The sequence below is a fragment of the Pelodiscus sinensis genome, chromosome 7, assembly GCF_052426305.1.
Source record: "Pelodiscus sinensis isolate ZL-2025 chromosome 7, ASM5242630v1, whole genome shotgun sequence".
NCBI classification, from domain to species: Eukaryota; Metazoa; Chordata; order Testudines; family Trionychidae; genus Pelodiscus; species Pelodiscus sinensis.
The window spans coordinates 42,594,790-42,614,080 of record NC_143058.1 but is presented as its reverse complement, the minus strand read 5'-3'; the positions used below and the strand labels follow the sequence as shown (position 1 = coordinate 42,614,080).

General features: G+C 39.0%; 1 protein-coding gene across 2 annotated transcripts in view; it reads right to left on the bottom strand.

Moving 5' to 3' along the window:
• GAD1 (glutamate decarboxylase 1) overlaps positions 1-19,291 on the bottom strand; it is a 48,932-nt gene that overhangs the window by 13,388 nt on the left and 16,253 nt on the right. For both annotated transcript variants that reach the window (XM_006118202.5, XM_089779756.1), the window contains 9 exons: positions 17,011-17,101; positions 11,058-11,170; positions 9,694-9,809; positions 9,504-9,583; positions 9,242-9,296; positions 7,494-7,610; positions 7,155-7,219; positions 1,818-1,896; positions 346-495 (listed from right to left, as the gene is read on the bottom strand). In XM_006118202.5, the coding sequence (XP_006118264.3) occupies positions 346-495; positions 1,818-1,896; positions 7,155-7,219; positions 7,494-7,610; positions 9,242-9,296; positions 9,504-9,583; positions 9,694-9,809; positions 11,058-11,170; positions 17,011-17,101 (866 nt within the window). The remainder of the gene's footprint in view (positions 1-345; positions 496-1,817; positions 1,897-7,154; positions 7,220-7,493; positions 7,611-9,241; positions 9,297-9,503; positions 9,584-9,693; positions 9,810-11,057; positions 11,171-17,010; positions 17,102-19,291) is intronic.

Sequence of the window (19,291 nt, the reverse complement as noted above, 5' to 3'; positions counted from 1 at the left end):
AAACAGAGAGCAAGCAAGCAAGCAAGAACGCACCTCTAAAAAGAAAGAAAGTTTGGGCACCAATCCTACAAATACTCATGTACAAGTCAACACTAGTCACAATAGTAGCCCTTTTGACTTCAATGTGATTAATGTTAAGCCTAAATCTAAGTGCTTGCTGTATTAGCATCTTCTAAAGCAATCCTGCAGTCCTTTGTCAGGCAAAATGTCAGAAGCAAACTCCGTTTTTGAAGTTTACCATAGAGCCCAAACAACTTTTTTTAAAGGAAAAAACATAGATATTTTCCTCTATTACATGAAACTTAGACATAAATTAAATGTATTTCTGAGTCATTTATTGTTTACCTTAGCTTTCCACATCAACCAGAATTTGAAAATGTCCACATGACGTCCACACTGTATTGCTTTATCGCCAGTGTCATAGGATATATCATATTGCTTGTCTTGCTGGAACAGATATCCAGCACACATCTGATTGCAACCTTGAAGTATACCCTATTATGAAAAAGCAAATATGTATAACACACAAGTAAATATAGCCACTGAATAGATACAAACGCACTGTAGAAGAAGTATATTTTTAGAGATCAAATTTTCAGATACTGACCTGCTTTTGAGGGCACAAGCTGTAGACACAATTTTGTGCACTCAATTTGGTCATTTAGATGTCCAAGTTCCTGATTATTCAAGTGGTGAGACTGCATGCATATCATGCTGAGATAGTACATGCACATCACACTGAGATAAAAATAAGTGTTAACGATACTTTAAAATAATGTTACTGAAAATGCCAGCCTAAATGTATTTGAATTATTAGTATTCCCAACAAATGTTTCCTGCCCTATACTCCAGAATCCTAGAATATGAGACTGCTCTTTCTTAGAAAATAAGACTTTTAATTGTTAATTTTTCATTGTTAGTATGTTTATATTGTATTGTGAGACTGTGTGAACTTGTTCCAGTGCATAATCTAACTGACAATGTGGAAGAAGGGTTTAACTTCATTTAGGCCCCACTCTGGTACTACTCAACATCAGTAATAAGTATGAGCATAACTGGGCCCATAGTAGATGCATTCTGCTTTCAGAATGAAAAGAAAAAGAACTGTCCTACTGCTTCACTATTAATGTTATTTTTCCTTGACTGGATATGATCAACACAGAAATATAAAAAAAAAAAAAAAAAAAAAACCAGGAAGTTATCATGTTCTGAGTTATCATCATATATGCATGTACTATCGTTTTATCATTAGTGCTCAAAGCACTTTACAGAAGAAGGCAATCATCTCTATTTTACATCTGGGGAAACTGAGGTACCGGGCAATAAGGTGATTTGCCCAAGGTCACCTGGCAGGTCATGGCTGTGCAGGCACTGAAACTGAGGCCTTCCAAGTTTCACTCTAATAATCTATCCACTAGATCTGTGTTTAACCTTTTCGATGCCAGGGACCAGCTTCCTGCCTTCCTAAACTGCGTAGGGGAGCTCTCAAGGACCAGCACCAGTCCATGCACTGCTCTCTTACCATGTCACATGGTGCACATACTAAGTTTTATAAAAACACAGGGCTAGATCCCTAGTTGGTATACTTCAGCATGGCTCCATTGACATCACTGGAGCAATCTGAAGATCTGTATTTACTGTGTTAATGAAAAGCTAACAAAGGGAATAGTATTTCCCTTCTCCAAATAAAATGAACACAAATATAGCCCTTCAGAAATAAGTCTACCAAAAATGGGACTTGCAGTATGCCCTTAAAAAAAATCAGGGTTCATTTTCACTAATTGTTCTACTGCAAAACTAACAAATATAAAACAGACCTTTTCCCGAATCAGAATGGCCGAACATTGTAACAAAACTCCCATCATCTTGTGTGGATTCCATGTGACTGAGTTGGCTCTGCGAAAGAATTAAGCACTTAGAACAGACATGGAAAACAAAGATAAACTTACACCAGTGTAAAGCCAGTATAAATGACTTCAGAATCAGACCAGAGTTAGTTGTCATAAACAGATTGGGTGTTTTGCCTCATTCATCTAACTATGGATGGTATCAGCATATTGGATGTCACCTTTCCAAGATGTGCAGCTTAGCAAAGCAGCTTTTCTAGGTTTTATATTACTGTGTCAGACAATAGTGATTACTTTATATTGTAATTAATGTCACCCAATTAGTGTCAGACTATGCTGATTACATGATATTGTAACTTTATTCCCAGAAGAATGGCCTTCTGCAGACAGCACTAACAGGAATAACAAAAACAGCATGTCAGCTTTGATTAGTTCAAAGTACCTGCAGGTGGGCAAGGAATTATGGAGACATTTTCACACACCAGGTATCTACAGTTTTGCTAAATGGTTGGCACTGTTATAGTTTTCCAGTAGGAAAAGGAAAGAAAAGCTGTTAATTCTTACCCACTTTTCCAGTGAGAGCTCTAAGGCTTTGGGGTTTTTGTTGTTTTTTTTTGTTTTACTAATTTGTCAAACATATAGGCTGTTAAAAGGCTATAAAAAATCTTTAAAGTACATACTAACATAATGTAGAACTTTTGAGGCTGAAGACTCAATGGATATTCAAGATCAATGAATTTCGAGTACGTCTAGACTGCGTTGCTCTTTCAGGATACTGGAAGTATCTTGAAATAGCAATGCCACGTCTTTAAAAGCACCCACTATTTCCTGAAATAGTAGGCGTGCTATTCCAGCATCCCTGTAACCCTCATTCCACGAGTGTTAAGGGATGTGTCAGAATAGTGCCTTATTTTGAAATTTGGCGCTTTCAAAATAAGCTCTTTCAATTTAGACTCGGAACAAGCTATGCAATTTGCGCTAGCTTATTCTGACAATAAGGGTGCTTCTAGACAGCACCCTTCTTGCAAAGCAGGTCAGATGTCTAGTGTTTTAAACACACTATCCTTCATATTATGCTAGAAGAAATATTCCATCATTTTATATTACTGCCCTCTCCATTCCATCTTATTAGCTACAGGCTATCCCCTTGAACAGCTATGTATTTTAGTTTCTTTAAAGAGGGAAAGTATATAACATGGGTAAGATTTTTTTTATGTTGTTTGCCTGGGTACATGCTGGGTTGGGAAGAACAATTCAAAAACCTCTTTCCTTGCATCCCCCTTTCAAGGGCCAGAAATAATCACAGTCCCTGCAATCTGGGAAATGCCCACAAATGGAACAGGTATGGCCTCTGCTACCAGAGCTATCTTAGCCCTGGTCTAAACTAGGGGATAAGTTCTTTAGTAGAATGTCGACTGGGGCTGCTTCAATTTTCTCTATAGCGTAGGCATGGCCTCAAGGATAGAAAATGGAACACATCAGCCAAAGGACTAGTGCAAATGCCTCACTCTCACCAGGAATTCCCCTTTGAGTAATGCAGTCGAGTATAGGTCTCACATGCACACAGCACAATCAGGCTTCTCTGCACAGAAACCAGACTGTGTGGGATGTGATTTTTTTCCAGAAAGTTCAGTGGCGCATTAGAAATATTTAGGAAGTAGAATGTATTTGTTAGCTTTTCAAATGGTGAGGGGTGGTCTCAATTTACCATCTGTGTTACGTACCATATCTTTAAGCTTCGAAAAGGCTGAGCATTTTTCCCAGGATGGATTTTTAAAAAAGGCTATTAGGAGGATTTTAACATATTTTATCTGCCCAGCACAGTTGGACGGGAAAAGGGCATGCAAGGATAGCTCATTCAGGCCTACCCCCATAACAAAAGGCCATTCAGAGTGTGTACGTGTTTCTGGGTATATCAAATCCGGCTAGCATGCAAACAGATTCCAGCTGGGGCCTGCGGCAATCAATTATGCAGCATGCATCCTCTCCCAGTAGATCAATGTGGTTTATTATGGCAAGAAAAAAAAACCCAGCACCCATTGAGATCTGCTATTTTTAGTTACTACTTAGAGCTGGGAAATACTTAGTAGCTCCAGCTGACCTCAGGTCAAGCAGCAGTGTGCCAGATTTTGTTCTGATTTACAAATGGATGTAAGGACAGATTTAGGCACTATAGCACATCGGTGGATCTACCACCATACATATGAGTGGCTGGCCAATTGGACTGACCAGTGGTTAAACCTGGGTTTGTTCAGTTGCTTTGTAGTTTTCCAGGTGCATCATACTGCATTCTTAATCTCTGCACCTGAAGGGTCCACATTATTTTCCCTCATTATTTATCCAATTTTTGCTGGTTATATGCTATAGATTCCCAGTGGTGGGAAATTTTGGTTTTTACGAGGAAGTGTTTATGTTTCATGGTCTCCTTTTATTATGTTACATTACATCTGTGTGTTCTGGGAATTAGAAATAACTGCCCAGTCTAGTGTATGGAAGGAATTTTGTGCTAGCTCTTTCCATGCTAATTTAGCTGTTCATAGGTAGATTTTACATCAGATGCCTTTTGGTTTCTTTGGGGATTCAGATATCCTGCACATATTAATGGCGCAGCTTATATTTGGTCTGGTTATGCAGCACTTCTCTGATTTACATGCATATGGGCAGTCATTGCTGATAGAGCATTATCCAGTGGGAGCAGATGAGTCAAGTGACAAACCCTCACAAAAGGCTATAAACTTACTGACATGTGTAGGTTAAGGCCCTGTTGCCATTGTATGAGGGCCATCCCTGTGGAAAAGTCTGCCCATCAAACTAGACAGGGCCATTGTGGGGCTATGGATAAACATTGATTTGTGGAGCGGGGGGCAGGGAGGCTGTTCTGTGTCACAAGCTGTGGACCAAGGTAGTGCCAAAATGATGCAGGTTACCAGCACACGAGCCTGGGTCGAGCTCAGCAAAAACTTCCTGCTTGTTTTAAGTTTAATTCTTAAATCAAGTCAGCTACTCAATTAAGGCCAGATCATTGCCTCAGTTAATACCTAGACTAGAGGAACATGGCTGTGTAATGTGAAATGCCATAAAGGCACATGGTAGTAAAGTATATTTCCCACAGACCATTTTCTGGCCATTACAGTAGCCTTATGCTTCAGTAGCCCTCGTGGCCCGTGGCCCTGCTGTAAAAAGGGACTAGCTTTTGGAGCAATGTATTTGCGGAACCACTAGTCACACCTCCAAAGTCCCATGCACGCTGAGGTGCAGGGACTCTGTGATGCTGCGCTGTAGCAAGACCCCTACACAATCTTTATGAATCCTTCTACCCCTGTATAATGGAACGGTATCAGCTCTGCTGGTGCCATTGTGCTTTTCAGCCATGAAGAGAGAAGTTCTACCCCTAAAAGCCACTGCCAGTGTGGCCCCAGCATGTGTCCCTCTAGTCAATGTTTACATCATTGGCTCTCATTTATAGAAGATTCATCTGTACCTAGAATAAAGTTTCCATATTTACTGGAAGGGATTGAAAAGAGTTTCAAGATGAGGATTTGCAGGGCTCAACAAATACACTCACCCGTGGCGAGTAGATTTTACCAGCTGGTGAGTGCAGGGGCGAACTGGCCCGGTGGGCCGTTGTGATAGGCTGGCCGAAGCCAGCACTACAGGCGGCGCGGCCCCATCAGATCCACTGGCTGGTGGAGGAACAGAGTGCCGCTGGGAAGGGGGAAGTGCGGCGATTCTCAGCTGCCTACATGCAGCTCCGGCATGAGGAGATGGGGTGCGAGCCAGAGGGTGGGACGCCAGCAGACGTCAGGATGCTGGCGTGACGTGGCATCCTGACGTCACGGCCGGCAACCGCCATATTAAAAAAGGCTCCGGCAACCCCGCAAAGAGGAAGGCAGAAGCCAGATAGGGCAGGGGCTTGGGCTTGGGCTTGGGCTGAGGGGAGGGGAAGGGGCTTGTGCTGAGGGGAGGGGAGGAGAGGAGGTCAAGAGAAGAAGAAGAAGAAAAAAGTGGAAGGCACCAAGGGACAGGGGTGCAGGAGACACAAATGCCAGGGGGCCAAGTGCAGACAATGAGGAAAAGGGCAGAAGGGGCAGTGTCAGTGGGATGGGGGACAGGGTGATGCTGGGAGAGGAGAGGGTAAGGGCATTGGGGGTTAGAGGGGGAGGGAGAGGTGCTGGGAGAAGGCATGAAAGAAGGGGTGGGCAAGGCATGTGTGAGGGCACAGGGGCATGAGGGGAATAGGGGCAGAAGGTGGTGAGGGGGTGGGTATCAGGGAAAAAAAGGTCAAAGGGGGCAGGGATAGTGAGGGAAGGGAGAGGCACTAAGAGGGTGCAGGGCTAAAGGAAGGTGCAGGTGCCAGGGAATTCTGGGGGTGAAGCAGAAGGGCAGACACCTGCAGGGGAGGGACCAGCACCAGAGGAGAGAGGCAGGGCGGGTGTGTAGAGGGAAGTATTAGGAGAGGGGATGAGAAGGGGTAGCTCACTTGATCAGAGTGGGGCTACTGGAGGAGTGGGCACAGGGAAGAGAGAAGGACTGGTGGAGGGGGGAAGGTCTCAGGAAGGCTGAGGGCAGTGAGAAGGGCAGGAGTCAGGACAGCAGAGGAGAGTGAGAGGTTGGGGGGCAGCAGGTACCAGGGGAGCTGATCGAGCAAGGGGAGGAGACATGGCAGCAGAGGGAAAAGGAAGAGGTTTATAATATATTATTAATAAATATCACTCAAGTTATTAATACACTTATTAGTAATTACTGTTCTTATTCTTATTAGGAATTTATGCCATTAAAAAACACTTTTTTGGGGGGAAGGGGAAGAGGCAAGTCCTTTTTTTCTCTGGTGAGTAGGGTTTTCCATAATTTGTTGAGCCCTGAGGATTTGCATAACCTGCTACCCTTCACACACATGCACATTCAGATGTCTTCCCAGGATTCCTCTTCTGTCCCACAACAACTTTAGCCCTTTAATCCTTAACGGCCCAGTCCAGCCTAAATCTAATTTCCTACAGGTCCTCTCTCTTTAGTATCCTCATTGTCTCCTTATCCTGTTCCAGCTCTGTGCCTCCTTTGAAGTTACATTTTACACTTGGAATTGTCTTCCCTCTTTCTATTTGCTAAATAATCTCCCCATCCTCCTTCAAAATTACCTTTTACTTTGCATTGTAGAGGAGATGCGTAAGAGAAGGCAGTTTTCAGCCCCCTACATGACATTTTGTTGTTTGTGTTTAATTTTGCAGTGTAAGCTCCTTTTCATACATTTGTTTGAAAGGTCATAAACTACATAAATAAATAGCAACACCAGTAAGCCATTGGCAGTACCTTTCTATTCCATTCAGTTTATGACGATGCTTCCTGGACATTAGAAGTCCTCCTCCCCAAGCAGCCTGAAAGTGTTGGAAGAACAAGTATTTTTAACAAGTCTGTAATAGTTCAGTTTACTATGGACCCAGCCCTTTAAACCCTCGTCCCACTAAACTAATGGAAATTAAATATGTGGAAGATTCACAGGATGGGGCTTTATAGCTATTCACAATTATCTGAAAAATCAAAATCACAGGAAAGATGAGCACGGCTTAATAGCAAGGATTTAAATTTAACATCAAACATTTGCAGACTAGAATCCTCTTTCACCGGTATTAATTTTAGCAAATTACTTACATCTACATGGAGCCAGAGGTTATATTTTTCACATATGTCTGCAATTTCGTCTATTGGATCAAAGGCTCCATATACTGTTGTGCCTGCTGTTGCATTTACATAAAGTGGAACATGTCCCTGAAATATAAATAATGTTGATTCAGTGTGAAATCTGATCCATTTCAGAATCAGTGAAAAGTGATTTCAGGTACTTGACCTGCCTCTCTATCACAATGTCAACATTTTTGGTTTTACTACTTAATTTCTCTATTGCTTAAAAATGTTTTATCTCCCTTGTTGCTGCATGAAAGACCCACACAAACAACAATGAAAACTGATTTCCTGATTGGCAACACAGGGGAAATGGGAAAATTGATTATATGAAGCGCAGCACAAACTAAAGAAATATTTTTTTCTAAACTCTTTTGATTATTGTACAGTTATGAGACTGTTGTATTCATATTAAGCAAAAAAGTAAATAAATGAAAAATAAAAAAATGCAGGCTGATTAAGAGGATAGGTGTTCCTTTGATATTTCTTGTATGCAATAGAATGAAAAAGTTCAAGTGTAAGGCATATCAAACTAAGTTGACTTTGAACTTCATCTACTATATATTTTGAAGAGCTTGTTTGTTTGTGGATTTGTTTGTGCAAAATAAAGTAAAGCTTCGCGATTACATACACATGCCAAATTTTGCATAACGAATCCTGCCACTTAAATTAGCTGAATCCACTATTTTTACACTGGCATATGCTGGGTTAAAGGCTTAAATAATTATTTTTGTTTTTCCATCTGAAAACAGTCATGATTATTATGATTTGAGTTCATAAAAATATTTGCTAACAAAATTAAAATTTAGTTGCATATTCAATTGTCATTTTAGTGCAAAGAAAATTATTTATTGTTACAAATCACAAAATAATTCAAATTAGTTACAGAAAGAGTAATGGAAGCTTTACAAGTTTCTGATTCACATTTACTATGTATGGTAATTATTCAATAAAATGAATAATATTTGAAGTTGAAATCCTACAAATTTAAAATGGTTCTATTAGTTCCCTTTTGCAAGCACATTAATAAAAAATTCTTTTAGAGCTATTTAATTTCCTGAACTTTCCTATAAGTATATATACATAAAATGACTTTGCCTGGTCAATAATGGGCCTCACCTACTAGTTAAATATAGTTTAAAATGTACCTATTGACTTGTTACAGGGACAGCATAATCACCAAAATATATTTAATATGAAAGCTACAACTTATTTAGAATAGTTACTCTTGAACACAAACTTCTGAAGATTCTTCTTCACTTCTTTTCAGAACATTAACTTATTTTGATTTTCATTTTTAAAGATAGGATTCCTCCCATGGAAAATTAAAATTAACATGTAAAGAGATCAATCCAATAAACCCACCTTGAAGTCAATAGAAATTCTGGAGAGTTTGTAGGATTAGCCCCTAAAAGGTTCTTCCATATTTTAACAGGATATTCCATATTAATAATTATCTTTTTCAATCCTTCTAAAACCAAAAATTAAAACAAGGAAAAATCCCTCTCATTTAGGCTTGTGTGTACATCCACATGAAAACCAAGATATGTAAATTATTTCTTAAACAGCATAGAAACATACACCAAAATTATAATTATAAAATACTAGGTATGACAGCTTCTAGAATAAATATTGGTGTTTTCTAACCTCCTTCCTTAAGGGAAAAGGCAATAAATCCTTAATCTGAACATCAAAGCCCTAAGCATTAAAATGCATACCTTTTGCTTAGCTTCCAGAATTTTGGCTTCCAAATCAGCTGGTATTATTTTCCCTCTGTAATTATGGCAGAAACAAAAACACAAAGGAAATTAAAAGACTGCACACCAAAGAGTATCAGCTATAGCAGAAGTAATTTAATAGGATCTTTTGAACAGACCATTAGCAGCTTGACACACTGTACTGAACCAGGCCTTAAGCACAATAAAACAAATTTAACAGATGAACACATTTAATGTATCAAGAACTTAATGTTTATCCTACCTTTCATTGCATTTTATCAAAATCACATTTTCTGTTCCAAACCCAAGTGCAGCCCCAGCTTTCTTTATTGAGTAGTGACTCTGTAGGAAAAACATACACACTCTTAATGGTGGACTAGTCATTTCAAGGGATGTCTTAAAAACGTTTAGCACTAAATTAACAACATCAATTAGCAGAGCATTAAGCTCACATGTTCTGAGGTGAAGAGAATCAGTTTTGGAACTGCAGCCATGCCTTTAGTTTTGACTTCAGGGAAATATTTGTAGCGAGCAGCCATTATGCTGTACAAATTGGATATAGCCCCGCCTATAAAAGAGTATATAATAAAATATTGAAAATGAGAAAAGCAATCTGACCTTTTCTAGAACAAAAGCATATCAATATCATTTGTGCAATGTAGTGAAAACTTCAGTGAAATATGAAAGAACAAATTACTGAGATGCATGATTATCTATCCGGAAGATCTAAAGTATGGACCTTTTAAGAATCCATATTGGAAGTCAGATTTTCTTATTTATCTCCCCTTCAGAGTGTTAATATTTCTGTAACACATTCATTAGATGGTCAGTGTTCAATATGCTGCCCTTGGGAATGAAGCCCATAACCTCTGTTAACAAAAATAACAACTTTTTACCTAATTCCATGATATTGAAGACATATAACAGAGACTTTTCTTAAACATTACCATTAACCGGTGCACTATCTAGACTGTTTTGTTTGTGTATCTTTTCTGCACAGGAATTAAGCAAGTTTGCATTAATGGGGGTTTTACTTGGGATTTGTCCTCCATCTTCTGAAACAAGAAGGGGATTTGTCCCCCAAAACCCACACAATCTCAGGAGTCCCACTAAACATGAGAGCCATCTATGAAGAGGCCTTGCACCTCTGAATTGCTTCCCAGTCTCCTCTGCCACTGGCCATTCCCTATGCTCCATGAATGGAGTGTGTTCAAAGCATGGAGTGGGGTAGTAAAAGAGATATTTTGGACTAGGCCAGCATACCCACATGATCAGATTCTGTGTGGGCTCCATGAAGATGATGCCATAGAAAGTGGCCATCCTCTAATCCCTCACCTTGGATCCAAATCTTTATTGGCCACCCAAATAGCTGTATCTATGAATTATGGGGAAGGGAAGAAAGATGCGGCAAAGACAACACACTCCTCTTCCATGATGCCCTGTACCTAAATATGTGTTGTCAGGATTTTTAGAGGTGTGAGCTTTCAGCCAAGGAGAAGTATTTGCTCAACATCTCTGGAAATTAGGCACCTATATATAGATTTTGGTACCTAGCTGTAGGCACTTACGTTTGAAATTTTTTGCCAAGTTTCTGAATGGCCTGTGTCATTATAGTCATATCTACACCCAAAGATGAAAATGACCTATGAATCTTGTTAACCGATTATGAGAAGCTTGAAAGAAACAATGCTTTAGGTGGAACATTATTAATTTTAAAACTCAGACACTCCATTTTCTATTGCAGTACTTACATGAACCTAAGCTTTCATCTACAGGAGATATTTATCTCAACTTCTCAAAAATGACACAGACCTACCAGGTGAGAATATTCCATCACCATCTTTATTTGACCATCCAATAATCTCTCTCATCTTTCGAAGTGTTATTTGTTCCATCAGGACAAAAACAGGTGCAATTTCGTACGTAAACCTGAATGGATTTAAAAACAAATACATGATACATAGTTCACATTCCAAAAAACCCACAAATGGTTAATCTTTGATCCTTTGTGAAAATATCATAACAAAATTCTCAATGAATTCAGGGGCTGATATTGCAGCCCTTATTCAAGCAAAACTTCCTGCAAGGCCAGTGAAATATTGCCCAAGTAAAGAATGCAGTATTAGGCCCTCTGTAGGTTTTCCACTGTTTCTGCTAACCAATGATCACCACATTTTGTATTTATCTCATTTACAGTAATTACAACCATTCTGACAGTTAGTAAGTAGTACTATGCAAAAAAGACTGTAAAATATTTGGTTCACAGAGTGCCAGTTTTACGCTTGTAAAATAGCATATTGCCAGAATCGCAAAGTTACGAAAACAGTAAACATTAGACAGCTAACCACAAAGATAATTAGAAATATTGAACTAGGGCTCAAAAAATCTAAATACAATTATTTAACTGGGCATATTCTACAGATAATCCCCAAGGACAATTTATTTCTACAATGCCATGCAATCAATATTTGTCAAGAGTAATTATAAATGATGATTTTCTAATTACCAATTGCAAACGAGAGAGCAGTCAACTGTTAGAGACACCTAATGCAGACCAGAAGCATTGCATAGTCCACTATGCCATGCATATCATGGACAAAATATTGATTCTGGAGTGATATGCTATGTTACTCTGCTAGGTGACCAAGAAAGGCTCATTGTCAATTCACTATACCAGCTATGTGAGGTTGGGTTTATTTTGACCAAAGAAAAAAAATGAATTTAAAATGAAGAAATACATAACTGTAAGGGTTGGGATTTTCAAAGGGACCTGAGTTAGACACCTGAATTTCTTGGAATCTGGACTCCTAACTTCCTCAGTTTCCTTGCCAAAGTCCCTCTTCTGGCTTAGTACCTAGATGACATTTATAGGATGTCCATTTAAGATTAGATAGGATTTGTATTTTTGTCTATTTCTAGTTATTTTCAGTTTGCATAGTCAAAATAGTGCATCTGTTTCTTTAAATCAACAGAATTGTAACAGGGAATCAATTATAGTGGTGTTCTGGAAGTTGACAATTGCCAGCAATGACAGAAATACAGAATTTATAAATTAAGCTCTTCTTGCAGAATATCAAGGAGCAAAGCAATAACGATTGTTTTTAAATACTGCAAATCTAGAGACTGATCTTCCACTCCTTATTTGGAAAAACTGCATCTAAAGTCCATGTGACTTCTCTAATATACAGGTCATTGAGGATGTGTCTACATTGCACTTATTTCGAGATAGCTAGCATTATTTCGAAATAACAGTGTGAGTGTCTACATAGCAATTCCGTTATTTAGAAATAAATTCAAAACAGACAGCTTATTCCAACTTCTGTAAACCTCATTTCATGAGGAATAAAGCCTATTCCAAAATAGCTATTTTGAAATAAGACATGTGTTGATGCTCCACTGCTGCTATTTCGAAATAGCCTTTCACCAGGGCCATTCTAAGTTATTCCTCCCCAGTGCATGCTGGGATTCTAAATTGAGATAGCACGTCTACATTAGGGAATCCTGCCTTAGACTAATTTTGAGGCTTCCCTGCAGTGTAAACATGCTACAGTATTTCAAAATAAGCTATTTTGGAATAACTATTCCAAAATAGTTTATTTCAAAATAGCTGTGCAGTGTAGACATACCCTGAGGGACTAACCCAAAGCCCATTGAAGTCAATGGGATTTTTCAATTGGATTTAAATAGCCTTTGGAGTTGCCCCTAAGTACTTTCAAATGGAACTCCAAATACCTCCTGAAAGAATACATTGCTTGTACATATAGTACATAGCTTTTAACAAGGTTTTTGTGTGTGTCACTTTAAGAGTATTCACCGAGAAAAATATTAAATAAGTCAAAATGAATGAATGTTAGGAAAAATATTGCATGAGTCTGAAAAGATTCATAAAGAAATGATAAATGAAATACACAAAAAGACTAAGGGTATGTCTACACTACCCTCCTAGTTCGAACTAGGAGGGTAATGTAGGCATACCGCACTTGCAAATGAAGCCCGGGATTTGAATTTCCCGGGCTTTATTTGCATAAGCGGGGCTCCACCATTTTTAAATCCCCGCTCGTTCGAACCCTGTGCCGCGCGGCTACACGTGGCACGAACTAGGTAGTTCGAACTAGGCTTCCTAATTCGAACTATCGTTACTCCTCATTCCACGAGGAGTAATGGTAGTTCGAACTAGGAAGCCTAGTTCGAACTACCTAGTTCGTGCCATGTGTAGCCGCGCGGCACAGGGTTCGAACGAGCGGGGATTTAAAAATGGCGGAGCCCCGCTTATGCAAATGAAGCCCGGGAAATTCAAATCCCGGGCTTCATTTGCAAGTGCGGTATGCCTACATTACCCCGCTAGTTCGAACTAGCGGGGTAGTGTAGACATACCCTGGGATTTTCAAAATCACGCATGGGATTTGGATATTCTGGTCTATTCCCATTAATTTTTACTCTTTGAAAACTTCTGCCTAAAAAGATATATAATGTGTGCAGCCATGGAAGAAAACTCTTGTATGAAATGACCTTCATAAGGATATGGTCCTTGGAACTTCCACACAAATATAGTTTTCACAGATATCACATCTAGTGACTGAAAATGTAGAAAGGTGGGATTTTTAAAGCGCCCATTAGTAGCTTAATTTTGCTCCCACTGAAGCCAAAAGAAGCTTTATCAATGATTACGAGAGCAAAGTTAAGTCAACACTTCTGAAAATCCCACCCTCAATGTCTTATTAATCATAATTTCAATTACTGATACTCAATTTGTAGATCTACATGGAGATTATCATGGCTAACCTGGCTTATTGTGGTCATAACACGAACAAAAGAAGTAAATAAAGGTAAAATGAAATTCTGATCAAAGTCCATATGAGGAAAAATATTCTCTGTAATCAAAACTATTTTACACTGTTTAGTGGTGGAAAAGAAAAAATGACAGTAGGAAGAAAACTTCCTCCCAAGAAGCCAATGTTACTGTCACATTACATATTTTACTATCAGAACTACATTAGAAAAAATTCTAGATATAGGTCATTCATTAACTCTTGTTCAGTGCTGGAAAGCTACAGTAACCAGAGAATCCATTTTCTAAAATGGATAGAATTTATTTAACTTTTTAAAGTCCAATAAACCTTCTCCATTGATCTGTTTGAATAATGTAATATTGTATAAACATGTCTAACAGTATCTGAAACCAATGTTTTATTAAGCTATATTATATTGATCTTAAATTCTTGATCTATTTTGCATTTTTCCATTGCACAGCTAAGGTAAGGGAACAATTTATGTGTATTGTGTTTGGTAAATCCAACACTAAACAGTTATATAATTTTCATGCTTACAGAAAATCATTTTCTATATACATTAAATATTTTCCTATTTAACGTGCAGATAGTCCAGAAAGTGTAATGAACTTTCCTGAGTTAAACTATTTTAACAAGACAATTTTCTAAGACAAGGAAAAAAAAAAAAGAATCCTTCATACTAAATAATCACACTGTTGAAACTGGTAAGTCAATAAAGATAAAACTCTGCTTTGACTTACAGCTTGTGCAACATGACTTCAGAATGCATGAGATAGTAGTCAAGACAAAATGTTGCTCACAGTGTCATCAGCATAATTTACTTGATAACTTAAAAATAGATTATGCTTTATCCCTATGCAGTAGTGGAATTTAAACAACGTTATTTAAAATAAAATAAATCAGACTTTTAAAACAAAACAAAAAAATCTGTCAATAATCACATTAAAAACTAAGTATTTTTTTCACATATTTTGCACATTGAATTTAATACAATTTCTGGAAAATATTAAATTAATTGGGACCAAAATTATTAAAAAGAATTGGGTGTTGATTAATTAAATCTCCTCTGTGTTTTTCTTTGTTTCTGGAGTCACAGGATGGGCACATCTGGCAAACTACATACAGCAGCTAGTAATCAACTATACCCAGCCAACCATCATCCAAGGATGAAGCAAATGAAAATAATCTTTGTTTTTTCAATTTACAGGTAAATGTCATTGTGTCCTACACATTGCAAAAACAAAGCTACATTTTCAGGCTAGTGGCAGCCTTAGGTGAAATGAACACAGCTACAACACCATACACATATCTATTAAAGTCCTGAAATGGAAACTGGCATTTGTTACCCTGATTAGTATTTGAATCCTAGAATGTCACACTTTTTGGAGCATATACAAATCAATACATAATTTAACACTGCCCAAAGGCTTTTTCCCCCCTTCAAATGACACTATTTGTTGCAGAAATACAACACAACACCTTGAACTGAATTTTCACTTTCATTATATGGAATGAATATTGGAATATAATTTATTAAATGCAACCTAGATCCAAAAGGTTGTCTCTTCCTGCCATACACCAAATCTCAGTCATGAGAATTCCTTCACATTATCAAATTAATTTTCAGTCTTATTGTTTTTAATCCTTTTGACAGCTTCTCTGCAGCATCCTATGTGATAACAGCTGAATAAGGAGGAAGCTAAGAGCCCACTCCTGTTCTCACTGGGCTTAATGGAAGCAAGAGAAGAATCAGGTACACCAATATTGTATGCTCTAGTTTTTGAATTAAGATAATTGCAAAATTATTAGTCAGAAAGTAAGACCTTAACAAGAATGGACCCAAATTACAGAAGAAAGGAAAGAAGAATAGTTAGGGTATGTCTACACTACCCCGCTAGTTCGAACTAGCGGGGTAATGTATGCATACTGAACTTGCTAATGAAGCCCAGGATTTGAATTTCCCGGGCTTCATTAGCATAAAGCTGGCGCCGCCATTTTAAAAGCCGGCTAGTGCGAACCCCGTGCCGCGCGGCTACACGAGGAACGAGGAGTACAGATAGTTCGGAATGGCTATGTAGTTCGAACTATCTAGCCCGTGCCGCGTGTAGCCGCGCGGCACGGGGTTCGCACTAGCCGGCTTTTAAAAATGGCGGCGCCGGCTTTATGCTAATGAAGCCCGGGGAATTCAAATCCCGGGCTTCATTAGCAAGTTCAGTATGCATACATTACCCCGCTAGTTCGAACTAGCGGGGTAGTGTAGACATACCCTTAGTTAGTTGATCCAAAAGACAACCTAAATTTTAAGAAGTCTGATTGTAATACATTGAGATACTTAAGCAAGAATTTCTCCAAAAGAAGTTCCATTATTTGGTACTGTGTTATCAGCTTGACTATATTTTATTTAAGAACATAACTTAGGAATGACCATACTGGGCCAGACAAAAGGTTCACCTAACCCAGTATCCTGACTTACAACAGTGGCCAATGCTAGGTGTCGGAGAGGGAATGAACAGAACAGGTAATCAAGTGATGGATCAAGTGATCCATCACCGGTCACCTATTCCCAGTTTCTGACAAACAGAGGCCAGGGACACCATTCCTGCCTATTCTGGCTAATAGTCATTGATGAACCTATCCTCCATGAATGTATCTAGCTCTTTTTGAACCCTGTTAAAATCCTGGCTTTCACAGCATCCTCTGGCAAGTTATTCGACAGGTTGACAGTGCATTGCATGAAAAATACTTTCTTTTGTTTACACTTATGCTTGGTTTTAGCATATTTAAGCTTCTGTGTAGTATTAATGTGAGATTTCCTCTTAAAAATTCTGTTATTGCTGCATTCTATAACATAAAAATCTGTTGGCCACATAATACATTACAGAGGGCATCTTTATTATTACTGAGTTTTCAAAACAGTCCTGGCAACCTGTATAAGCATTAATACAGAAAAGAAAGAACATAGGAGACTGGACTGCTTACATGTTAGTATTTGCAGTTGACGTCAGCCATTCACCAGCCAAGCCAATAACATCCAGTCCAGTGGAGAGCTGGTTGAAAAAACGAGGATGACCTGGAAAGATGATTGAAACCAATATAGCACATGCCTTTCATTATTATTTTTGTGGATTCATTTTTATTTCAGCAGTTACCCGTGCTTGGTTTTGTAAGACAAGATGTATGGCACAAATTGAAAAGCTTTAATCTGTTGTTTACTCTATTAGGGCATATCTACACTAGGAAATTATTTTGAAATAACTAAATTTGACATAACTCCCAAAATAGCAAAAGCAAAATAGTTTGTCCACACTATGGGGAAACCTGCAAATTAGCCCAAGACAGGCTTCATTATTGTGGATGCACTACCTTGACTTAAAGTCCAAGGAAGCACTGGGGAGTAATTACTTCCAATTACTCTAGGGAGTAGTTATTTCAAAATAGCTGCACCTGAGTGTCCACACTAATGTTATTTCAAAATAACTATTTTGAAATTAGCGTTATTCCCCAAGGAAGGCAAGAGCCCAGATTTTGAAATAGCCAGTCCATTATTTGAAAATAACAGGCTTGGTAGCATGGAGGTGGGATGGAGCCCCAGCTGGGGAAGGCAAGTTTCAGCCCTAACCTTTCTACCCAGGGCTTTGCCCCTGAAGCCAAGCTCTGGCCACCCCTAGCGGAATCCTGCCTGGCTACCAGGCTCCCCAGCAGCTGGGGAAAGCTGTGCAGCACCATTCCCCCCTCACCTGGCAACCAGGCGGGGAGCTGGGCTGCAGTGCCTTGATTTCAGCCTTCCCAGGGACAGAGGGAGACTGGGGCAGTGGGTCATGTAGGCAGTTTTGGGAAGGCTGTGCCTTTCCTTGTCTACATTACTGACCGCCCATGCTTCGTAGCATGATGGCTCCACTTATCTCAAAATAAATCCTCAGTGTGGACCAGGGCTTAGATGCCCCTAGAAGTTCTATAACTGGGGTGCCAGTGAAGTACAGGGGGTAATATATTTCAGCATCTGTGGCCAGCAGACTTGGGGACAGATTTGTATTTAAATAAAGAAAAGAGGAAAGCTGTTCAGAGTGTACTCCTTGGTCTCTCGATATGAAATGGGCAGAGTTGTGAACTGTAGGTGGAGTTGGTTAGCCAAGAACTCTGCTCTTCCTTCCTCTGCATGAGTCTGGGCAATAAAGGAGTTTCGCTAGCCCTGATCCTGCTTGCACGGAATGGCATGATTCCCACAGACTTTAATGGGACAGGGTTGAGGCAGGAACCCTGAAAAGTTTTGTAGAAGACATTCAGCTACAGAAAAATGAGATTGCTTTTAAAACCAGTTAATTATTTCAGAGTCAGGCAGACCTCTGCGTTTTAGCCAGAATCTGCCAAGCCAGAATGAATCCAAATTAATATTAGATTAAATCTAGTCATTCCCTTAACACGGGCAGTTGGTGAGCTTCCCGGATCCTGAGGAGTACCCGAAATAAATATAATGCAAAACTCTGCCATATACTTAACAATTCAACCAAATACTGTATGTCGGGGAATTAGGGTATGGTTCAGTTTTAGATGTCATAAAAGGGCACTCGCACCTCGAACTTGGTCCAATATTTAGCTGGGAGAAGGGGAGAACTCATAAAACAAACCTAAACAACCCCACCAAAAATCAGATTTAAAGGCGTGCAATAGAAGTATTATTATAGGGTTTTTAAACATTCCGATGAAAACAAATTTTAAAACTACATACAGTATCCCTCTGTAGTGTTTGTATCCCCAACAGTCTGCAAAACCTGAAAGTGATACTGCCTATAAACTGACTATCCATGTTCATCTTCCAGCCTGGTTAATGCTTGCATAAATACCATTAATAAGAACTTTAGAATCAATTGTAATAAATGACAAAAATCCTTTACCACTGAACTCAATCAGCAGAATTACCTGCATCAAAGCTTTACAATCTTGAATGTACTGAGTTTCACACCATCTCCATATCACAGATGGGGAACTGAGTACAGAGAGACTAAATGATTTGCCTGAGATCACACAAAAAGTTTGTGCTGGGCCAGGGAGATGGACACTGCTCCTCCCAAATCCTAAGCCAATACTTTGCCCACTGGGGCATCCTTACTTGCATGGGATTCTTATGAGCATCGATAAGGAAATCTGCTCTAGAATACTGCGAGTATCCCATTCTTTTGAAGAGGATAAACTATGAGTAACTGGTCCGCAAGGTAATGTAAATTAATTAATAGAATAAAGTTTTTTTTTAAAAAAAGACTCC